The 10,842-nt window shown below is 41.8% G+C and overlaps 1 protein-coding gene across 1 annotated transcript; it reads left to right on the top strand.

Annotated features, from left to right (window-relative positions):
• The first annotated feature begins 8,030 nt into the window (after window positions 1–8,030).
• On the top strand, window positions 8,031–10,547 carry ndufa2 (NADH:ubiquinone oxidoreductase subunit A2). Its single transcript, XM_059542107.1, has 3 exons — window positions 8,031–8,188; window positions 10,192–10,298; window positions 10,384–10,547. Exons 1-3 carry the CDS (start codon window positions 8,082–8,084, stop codon window positions 10,473–10,475), a joined length of 306 nt encoding a protein of 101 aa, XP_059398090.1. The 5' UTR covers window positions 8,031–8,081; the 3' UTR covers window positions 10,476–10,547.
• Window positions 10,548–10,842: the final 295 nt, after the last annotated feature.

Here is a 10,842-nt window from a genome sequence, read left to right on the forward strand (position 1 = left end):
TCTTTAGCTTTAGATATGCCATCTAATGTATGTAAAGAATTAGGCAAAATGTTATTTAATTTATGGAAAAATAGATGCCATTATTTGAGAAAAGAAATTCTATGTAAACCAAAGAGCAGAGGTGGATTATCTGTGCTTAGTTTTGACACTTTAAACAATACATTCAAGATTCATTGGTTAATTAAATTCATGAAAGAAAAGAATAGTATGTGGTATACAGTGTTGGGGGTAACGAGTTACAAAGTAACGGATTACAGTAACTATATTACTTTTTGGGGTAACGAAATAAAGTAACGCATTACACTAATAATATTGGTAACTACACTACTTTACTAAACTATAGGAACGCGCTTTCCTGCGTTACACATGCCGTGTTTGCCTGTGTGTAGAGTTCTGGCTGGGGTTTCCCGATAACGATTGATCTTAGCGCTTAACCCTTAAAGACTCATTATGGATATTCAGAGGCGCCGTAGTGTATGTGATTACGTCATCGCATTTTGACAACATTGATTCGTCAGAAGAAACCAATGCTTTCGTTCCTCTGAGCCAAACAGAAATGATTGTTGACGCTTAGTCCCACCCCCGTGCGCAGATTGGCTCAAACTCTCCCATATTAAACCAATAAGTAGTCTTTTGAACTACTACTTAACATAGCCTATTGCTTTGGAAAATGAACGAAAACAAAGTGAAAGTAAAGTCTGTCGTGAGTGCATGAATACAAACACACAATAACACATTTGCATGAGAAAACTCTCAGAAAAAGCACAAAAAACACTCGACAGAGTACTTTGACATAAAACAAAACAAAAACAAGGATGAAACTGTCACGTGTGGTGATACAAGAAACACAGAGAGATCCAAGTGCGGGTATGATATTTATTAAAGGGTAATCCGAAGGGGTAAACAGTCCAGGCAGGGTCAAAACCAGAATATCCAAATCCAAAACATAAACAAAACATGAACACAAGGCAAGGGCACGACTAGATGACGGACATGAATTAACATCACATTAAACAAGGACTCCGTGACTAAGACTCAGACAGACCAGGTATAAATACACAAAAGGATAATGGGGAAACAGGAGACAGGTGGGGAACAATCAATAAACTAAAGGAGGAAGGTGACCAAATAAGGAGACAGGAAGTGATAATATGATAAACACCGTGGGAACTGAGGACACCTAGTGGAAACCCAGGGAACACAACCCAGACACTGTGACAGTACCCCCCTTCTACGGAGCGGCTCCCAGACGCTCCAAGACAGACACAAAACGGAGACCAGGAGGGAGGCGGACAGGTGGAGGCTCAGGGGGAGGGACAGAAAAGAAAAACATGGGGAACAGGCACCAGAATGTAAACACAACACAGAAAGACCAGGAGGGAGGAGGACCAGAGGAGGTTCAGGGGGAGGGACGGAGGGCCAGACTAACAGAAAGGAACAGGGACAGACATTAACACAAAAACAAAAGGAAAAAACAACATGAAGCCCCCCGGGGCGGAGCAGAAGACCACCACACCCTTGTGGTCAAGGCCAGAGTCCTCCAGGGCGGAGCGGAAGACCACCACAACCGTGTGGTCAGGGCAAGCGCCCCCCAGGGCGGAGCGGAAGACCACCACGTCCGTGTGGTCAGAGCGGAAGCCCCCCAGGGCGGAGCGGATGACCACCACGCCCCTGTGGTTGATGCCGGAGTCCAACAGGGCGGAGCAGAAGGCCACCCAGTGACTTGACCTGACTCTGGAAAGTCCATGGTACCTAGCCCTGACTCTGGAGGATCAGCGGTGACTGGCACCTGACTCGACTCTGGAGGATCAGCGGTGACTGGCACCTGACTCGACTCTGGAGGATCAGCCGGGACTGGCACCTGACTCGACTCTGGAGGATCAGCCGGGACTGGCACCTGACTCGACTCTGGAGGATCAGCCGGGACTGGCACCTGACTCGACTCTGGAGGATCAGCGGTGACTGGCACCTGACTCGACTCTGGAGGATCAGCGGTGACTGGCACCTGACTCGACTCTGGACTGAGACCATTTAAATTGTGTCAATTGGCTGATGATACTACTATTTTTCTTAAAAATGATTTAGAAATAATAAAAGCAATTAATTGTATTAAAGAATTTTCCTCAGTATCAGGTCTTAAAATTAATATAAATAAATCAGTGCTGTTTCCACTTAAAGAATGTAACTTAACAGAATTACATAATATTCCTATTAAACATACAGTCACATATTTACGAGTTATTATACATAAAGATAAGCGTGAATGTAGTGTGCTCAATTTCAAGTCAATAATTGACAAAACGAAGACTAGATTGAATATTTGGCTTCAAAGAGATTTATCTCTGAATGGTAGGGTCTTACTATCCAAAGCAGAAGGGATATCACGATCTGTTTACGTGTCTTTAGCTTTAGATATGCCATCTAATGTATGTAAAGAATTAGGCAAAATGTTATTTAATTTATGGAAAAATAGATGCCATTATTTGAGAAAAGAAATTCTATGTAAACCAAAGAGCAGAGGTGGATTATCTGTGCTTAGTTTTGACACTTTAAACAATACATTCAAGATTCATTGGTTAATTAAATTCATGAAAGAAAAGAATAGTATGTGGTATACAGTGTTGGGGGTAACGAGTTACAAAGTAACGGATTACAGTAACTATATTACTTTTTGGGGTAACGAAATAAAGTAACGCATTACACTAATAATATTGGTAACTACACTACTTTACTAAACTATAGGAACGCGCTTTCCTGCGTTACACATGCCGTGTTTGCCTGTGTGTAGAGTTCTGGCTGGGGTTTCCCGATAACGATTGATCTTAGCGCTTAACCCTTAAAGACTCATTATGGATATTCAGAGGCGCCGTAGTGTATGTGATTACGTCATCGCATTTTGACAACATTGATTCGTCAGAAGAAACCAATGCTTTCGTTCCTCTGAGCCAAACAGAAATGATTGTTGACGCTTAGTCCCACCCCCGTGCGCAGATTGGCTCAAACTCTCCCATATTAAACCAATAAGTAGTCTTTTGAACTACTACTTAACATAGCCTATTGCTTTGGAAAATGAACGAAAACAAAGTGAAAGTAAAGTCTGTCGTGAGTGCATGAATACAAACACACAATAACACATTTGCATGAGAAAACTCTCAGAAAAAGCACAAAAAACACTCGACAGAGTACTTTGACATAAAACAAAACAAAAACAAGGATGAAACTGTCACGTGTGGTGATACAAGAAACACAGAGAGATCCAAGTGCGGGTATGATATTTATTAAAGGGTAATCCGAAGGGGTAAACAGTCCAGGCAGGGTCAAAACCAGAATATCCAAATCCAAAACATAAACAAAACATGAACACAAGGCAAGGGCACGACTAGATGACGGACATGAATTAACATCACATTAAACAAGGACTCCGTGACTAAGACTCAGACAGACCAGGTATAAATACACAAAAGGATAATGGGGAAACAGGAGACAGGTGGGGAACAATCAATAAACTAAAGGAGGAAGGTGACCAAATAAGGAGACAGGAAGTGATAATATGATAAACACCGTGGGAACTGAGGACACCTAGTGGAAACCCAGGGAACACAACCCAGACACTGTGACAGTACCCCCCTTCTACGGAGCGGCTCCTAGACGCTCCAAGACAGACACAAAACGGAGACCAGGAGGGAGGCGGACAGGTGGAGGCTCAGGGGGAGGGACAGAAAAGAAAAACATGGGGAACAGGCACCAGAATGTAAACACAACACAGAAAGACCAGGAGGGAGGAGGACCAGAGGAGGTTCAGGGGGAGGGACGGAGGGCCAGACTAACAGAAAGGAACAGGGACAGACATTAACACAAAAACAAAAGGAAAAAACAACATGAAGCCCCCCGGGGCGGAGCAGAAGACCACCACACCCTTGTGGTCAAGGCCAGAGTCCTCCAGGGCGGAGCGGAAGACCACCACAACCGTGTGGTCAGGGCAAGCGCCCCCCAGGGCGGAGCGGAAGACCACCACGTCCGTGTGGTCAGAGCGGAAGCCCCCCAGGGCGGAGCGGATGACCACCACGCCCCTGTGGTTGATGCCGGAGTCCAACAGGGCGGAGCAGAAGGCCACCCAGTGACTTGACCTGACTCTGGAAAGTCCATGGTACCTAGCCCTGACTCTGGAGGATCAGCGGTGACTGGCACCTGACTCGACTCTGGAGGATCAGCGGTGACTGGCACCTGACTCGACTCTGGAGGATCAGCCGGGACTGGCACCTGACTCGACTCTGGAGGATCAGCCGGGACTGGCACCTGACTCGACTCTGGAGGATCAGCGGTGACTGGCACCTGACTCGACTCTGGAGGATCAGCGGTGACTGGCACCTGACTCGACTCTGGAGGATCAGCGTTTACTGGCACCTGACTCGACTCTGGAGGATCAGCGTTTACTGGCACCTGACTCGACTCTGGAGGGTCCACTGGCACCTGACTCGACTCTGGAGGGTCCACTGGCACCTGACTCGACTCTGGAGGGTCCACTGGCACCTGACTCGACTCTGGAGGGTCCACTGGCACCTGACTCGACTCTGGAGGGTCCACTGGCACCTGACTCGACTCTGGAAGGTCAACAGGAACTAGCCATGACTCTAGACCGGTCTCGGGCATCGCATCGGGAGCGGCCTCGGGCACCGCCTCGGCATCGGGCACCGCCTCGGCCTCCGGAACAGCATCGGGCACCGCCTCGGCCTCCGGAACAGCATCGGGCACCGCCTCGGCATCGGGCACCGCCTCGGCCTCCGGAACAGCATCGGGCACCGCCTCGGCATCGAGCACCGCCTCGGCCTCCGGAACAGCATCGGGCACCGTCTCGGCCTCCGGAACAGCATCGGGCACCGCCTCGGCCTCCGGAACAGCATCGGGCACCGCCTCGGCCTCCGGAACACCATCGGGCACCGCCTCGGCCTCCGGAACAGCATCGGGCACCGCCTCGGCCTCCGGAACACCATCGGGCACTGCCTCGGCCTCCGGAACACCATCGGGCACCGCCTCGGCCTCCGGAACACCATCGGGCTCCGCCTCGGCATCGGGCACCGCCTCGGCCTCCGGAACAGCATCGGTCTCCGGAACAGCATCGGGCACTGCCTCGGCCTCCGGAACAGCATCGGGCACCGCCTCGGGAACGTCCTCTGGGCTTTGAGGAATGGGTGACGCCTGTCTCCTCCTCCTCCGCCCTCTATGATGGCGAGTCGGTGACACCTTGTCTGGAGACTCAGGCGTTGAGTCGGCCATCTTGTGCTGTGGCGCTGGGCTGGTGGCCATCTTGTGCTGTGGCTCTGGGCTGGCAGCCATCTTGTGCTGGCTCTGGGCTGGCAGCCATCTTGTGCTGTGGCTCTGGGCTGGCGGCCATCTTGTGCTGAGGCGCTGGCTCTGCAGCCATGACGTTAACCGTCTTGTGAATCTCTAGGATCTTGGACAGCGTAGCGAAATAATCCAAGAATGAGTCTGCGGCCTTCTTGGGCGTTGGCGCTGAGCTGGCGGCCATTTTGCACCGTGGCGCTGGACTCGCGGCAATCATGGGCAGTGGCGCCACCGTGGCGGACGTGCGCTTCCTCTCCCTCTCCGTCCGCCATGGTGAGACGATGGCTCTGATCCATCCCACACGAGCCCCGGGTCGAAGGCAAGGGCACTACTAGATGACGGACATGAATTAACATCACATTAAACAAGGACTCCGTGACTAAGACTCAGACAGACCAGGTATAAATACACAAAAGGATAATGGGGAAACAGGAGACAGGTGGGGAACAATCAATAAACTAAACAAGGAGGAAGGTGACCAAATAAGGAGACAGGAAGTGATAATATGATAAACACCGTGGGAACTGAGGACACCTAGTGGAAACCCAGGGAACACAACCCAGACACTGTGACAGAAACACATATCTGATAAAGTACTGGGATTTATGTCTTGGGTCGTTAGGCGATGTCCCAGTAAAATCGATTCTGACACAGATTACAGCCAACGAATCGATCATTTATAATATGCATATTATGTATACTAAGTAAATCATTATATAATTATACAGTTCATAAAGATAGTTGCACTATTTTTTTCTGTTGCACTCTGAATATTTTTCACTCATTTTGTGTGTAGTTTGTGAATCATTTGCACTGTTATTGCAATGTATTGTTGAAGACAATTTGTGCAATTGTTTTTACTATATGCTGCATAGTTTGTGTTTATTGTTCATACTCAGATTGAAAATATATTTCTCAGAAGAAGAAAAAAGAAATGCAATTTATCTTTCAAATAAAATCTAAATTTGTTTTGTTTTATGCCTTCATTTGATAACCAGAAAAATGTAAATACACAACAGAATTTCTGAGGGGAAAAAAACATTTCATAAGGCTATTTTAAGAAAAAAATTATAAATGAAGTTGTTTTTATGCATTTAAATAATTACACATGCTAAAAAAAAACATATGCTGAAGAAAAAATAAAACATTTCATAGGGCCCTGAACATTTATTATTATTTTTGTTAAACTTTTAATAAATTGCTGTGAAAATGTATGTGTTATGAATTAAATGAATTAGACATGCTTTTTGATGAATACAATTAAATGTAACCATTAAAAAGGAGTTGAGAAAAATAAAAAGTAAAGTAAAGTAATAAATAGTGAAGTTACTTTTCAAATGCAGTAACTAGTAAAGTAATCTCATTACAATTTACAGAAGTAACTAGTAACTAGTAACTAATTACATTTTTTGAGTAACTACCCCAACACTGGTGGTATACTTTTCCAAAACATGTGTTTGATATGGTGAGCGGCATAGATCTTCTTTTGAGATGTGATTTTAAAATTGAAAAACTACCTGTCAAATTGGCCAAATTTCATAAACGAGCTTTATTGGCCTGGATGCTGGTGTTTAAGCATAATTTTTCCCCAAATAAATACATTATTTGGAATAATAGGTGCATTCAATATAAAAATAGATCTCTCTTCTATAATAGTTGGTATGAAAATAATATTGTGTTAATTAGACACTTAACTCTTAAATTCAAATGGTAATTTATTATCTTATAGTGAATTCTTGGAAAAATTTGGGTTTCCAATAACGCCAAAAGAGTATGTTGTTGTATTTGATGCCATACCTCAACAAGTTATACATTTTGTAAGAGCTTGTGGAAGTGATTTCTGAAGCAATATTTGTTAAAGGCAGCATATTTATAGGAAATATTGATATTTCGAAACATAGGTGTACAAATAAACATATTAGGAATATTATAACTGGTGAAACAGCTACTCATAAAAGCTTGTTGTGGACCAATGTATTTGGGAATATAAACTGGAAAAAAGCTTGGTGTGTTTTTGAAGCATACTGTTTAAATAATAAAGTAAAAGAGGTTACATTTAAAATTTGACATGGTATATATCCAGTTAAAAGTGTGTTAGAGAGATTTAAGTTAGAGATTGATTATTTATGTGATTTTTGCTCAATGGAAAAATAATCTATTGTCCATCTGTTTTGTAATTGTATATACACAACAATTTTTTGGGTGGATGTGGCAAATTTCATTAGAAGGAAAACAACTGTTATATTTAAATTAAATAATTTTGATATATGTATGTATTATTCCAATGAAAATAACAATAATAATAATAATAATTTTACAATAATTTGTACAACTGTTTATTATTTTGGGAAAATTTCATATACACAAGAAGAAATGGTCAGGATCCAAGCCAAATTTTATTCACTTTCTTCAGGAGACAAAGGACTACTGCACCAGTTTGGAGAACATTATAAATAAAAAAGCAAGGAAGACTTGTCATATTTTTAAAGAATTTTCAGTTTTTTGATGAATCAATCAATGGTTTGTACACTCTGGTATGTTTTATTTCTGTGCATTATTATGTAAATTAATGTTTATTATTGTATATTTCTGTTTTTTGGTTAATAAAAGAAAAAAAAAGAAAAAAAGAATCAGGAACTTATACAGTCCAGTCGGTAGGTGGGGTAATGTAGACATCGGTTTGCCAGCAGCCGACAAACAACGGAAGAAGAAGACTTCCGTTCGTGAAGGTGACAGTGATGGCGGCGGCGGCGGTGGTTCGTGGGATCGGCTCAAATCTGTCCAAACATCTGCGTGAGGTCCGCCTGCATTTATGCCAGAAATCAGCTGGCAGTCAGGGAACCAGGTGCAGTACTGGCGCCCTTCACGGGTGGATGTTTTGTAGAGAGTGTGGTTGTCCTCTGTAGAAGCTGCTTGAATCACTTGCAGTAATGTTTATGCACGTTATAGATACTGACTGACAGCCCGCGTGACTGAAAACTGCACGAGACACACTCGCTGTTAATTCAGAGTACAGGGTTCCTACAGATAATTAACAGTAAACTTCAAGAGGCTAATTAAATCATTATTTATTATTTCAATCATTAAATAAACATCACGGACAAGTTGACAGAATGAAAGATAAATGTTCAATAAATAATCAGATGTTTGTATATATACAACAACTGATTATCCCCTGAACATTAATCTTTCAGTCCAATTTTGATATACTAAGTATAAATATAACAAGTATAATATATATAGTCATGGCCAAAAATATTGGCACCCTTGGTAAATATGATCAAAGAAGGCTGTGAAAATTAATCTGCATTGTTAATCCTTTTGATTTTTTATTTAAAAAATTCACAAAAAAAATATCCTTTCATTGGATAATAAGAATTTAAAATGGGGAGGAAATATCATTATGAAATAAATGTTTTTCTCTAATACACATTGGCCACAATTCCATTCCTTCTTCCAGAATCTCTCCAGACCCTTTAGATTCCCAGCTCCATGTTGGTGCTTCTTCTCTTCAGTTTACCACATTCATTTTCTACAGGGTTCAGGTCAGAGGACTGGAATGGCCATAGCAGAAGCTTGGTTTTGAGCTCAGTGACCCATTTCTGTGTTGTTTTTGAGGTTTGTGTTTGAATTATTGAACGGTTGTAAGATTCAAACATAGCCCATTATAAGATTTCTAAGTCAGTCACTTACGGATTTTTTATCTGTTGGCATTTGACAGAATCCATGATGCTATGTAGATGTCGAGGACCTCCAGCAGAAATATAGGCCCACAACATCAAAAATACAGCTGTATATTTTATTGTACTTTTTATCTCTGTGTTCAGCAAACCCATCTTGAGTGTTTGCTCCTAAAAAAACTCATTTTTAGTTTCATCTGACCATAGAAGCCAGTCCCATTTGAAGTTCCAGTCGTGTCTTATAACTGAATATGCTTTAGTTTGTTTTTGGATTTTTTTTTAAACCCTCCCAAACAACATGTGGTGATGTAGGTTCTGTTTGACAATTTTTTAAAGGTTTTCTGAACCCGAGACTCAACCGTTTCCTGCAATTCTCCAGCTGTGATCCTTGGAGAGTCTCTTTAGCCACTCAAACTTTCCTTCTCACCGCACAATAGACACGTGTCCTCTTCCAGGCAGTTTATAAACATTTTATGTTAATTGGAAATTCTTAATTATTGCCCTGATGGTGGAAATGGGAATTTTCACTGCTCTAGCTCTTTTCTTAAAGCCACTTCACTAATTTGTGAAGCTCAATTATCTTTTGCTGCACATCAGAAATATATTCTTTGGTTTTTCTAGTTGTAATGGATGATAAAGGGAATTTGGCCTTTGTTTTCCCTCCTCTTTATATTTCTGAGAAACAGGAAGCCATGTCTGGATAATTTCATGTTTATAATAACGCTGGAGTGCTGAAAAATTTTGAATATAAATGGGAATATACTAGAGATTTTGCTCATAATAATTTCTTGGGCAACAATTGAGTCTAACGAGTATTTGAGAAAAACCTTTATATCATAATGATTTTCCCCCCATTTGAAATTCTTGAAAAAGGATACATTTTTGTGAATTTTTTTATAAACAAAAAAAAAAAAATATTATTTTTTTTTTTAAAAAAAGACTCATAAATGGTAATCTATCACATTTTCCACAGAAATATTAAGGAGTAAAAACTGTTTTAAACATTGATGATAAAAAGAAATTGAGCCCCATATCATTATATTAGAAATTATTCAAATTGATCAATTGCGACCATTGTTATTTTTATTTTTTTGTTCAATGTGAAACTAGTTCTGAGTCATCTTCTTAATTATGTCTTTGTAATTATTATTTGTTGTTCTTATTTTAGAGATTTTATTGAGCAGCATTATGTGACGTTAAAGGAGGCAAACCCGGAGTTGCCCATCCTGATCCGAGAGTGCTCTGGAGTTCAGCCCACGCTCTGGGCACGATACGGTAGGAAAATATTCCAGAAAACAATACAAAAGCATTATTCATACAAACGACCACATATACATAATGATGCATCTCTGTGCCTCAGGTTTTGGCAAAGAGCGCAGTGTTTCACTGGACAACATGAACGTCGATCAAGTGGCCAAAGCTCTTGAATCAGTAGTAAATGCAAAGCCCTAAGTAAGCGTCCTGATGTAAAATAATGTACATGTTATTTGTTACCCCAACTGAAAATAAATGTGTTCTAAAGATTCTAAAGTGTTTTTATGTGCGTGCTTCTGTGGAGGTAAGTGTGTAGATTGCCAATATACCCAATATAGAGATTTCCAGTAATCAGAAAAGATAATTTATTGCTCATTGCTAATGCTAGCCTGGCCTTAGGCATATACAACAGCACGATCAAATCCATATTTAGGGTCCCAGACATAACATGGGTGTTAACAATATTTTAGAAGTATAGATTCGTACTCTAAAAGGTTTAATATAGCATTTATTTCCCATAAGATTATAACACTCCTTGATGTGACATGAAAATCCCGTCAAGTTA

This window comes from Carassius carassius, chromosome 47, assembly GCF_963082965.1.
Source record: "Carassius carassius chromosome 47, fCarCar2.1, whole genome shotgun sequence".
NCBI lineage: Eukaryota > Metazoa > Chordata > Actinopteri > Cypriniformes > Cyprinidae > Carassius > Carassius carassius.

Coding starts and splice junctions, on each gene's coding strand:
- ndufa2 (XM_059542107.1), top strand. CDS start 8,082: ATGGCGGCGGCGGCGGTGGTTCGTGGGATCGGCTCAAATCTGTCCAAA. Junction 8,189..10,191: donor GCTGGCAGTCAGGGAACCAG/GTGCAGTACTGG, acceptor TTCTTATTTTAG/AGATTTTATTGAGCAGCATT. Junction 10,299..10,383: donor CACGCTCTGGGCACGATACG/GTAGGAAAATAT, acceptor TCTGTGCCTCAG/GTTTTGGCAAAGAGCGCAGT.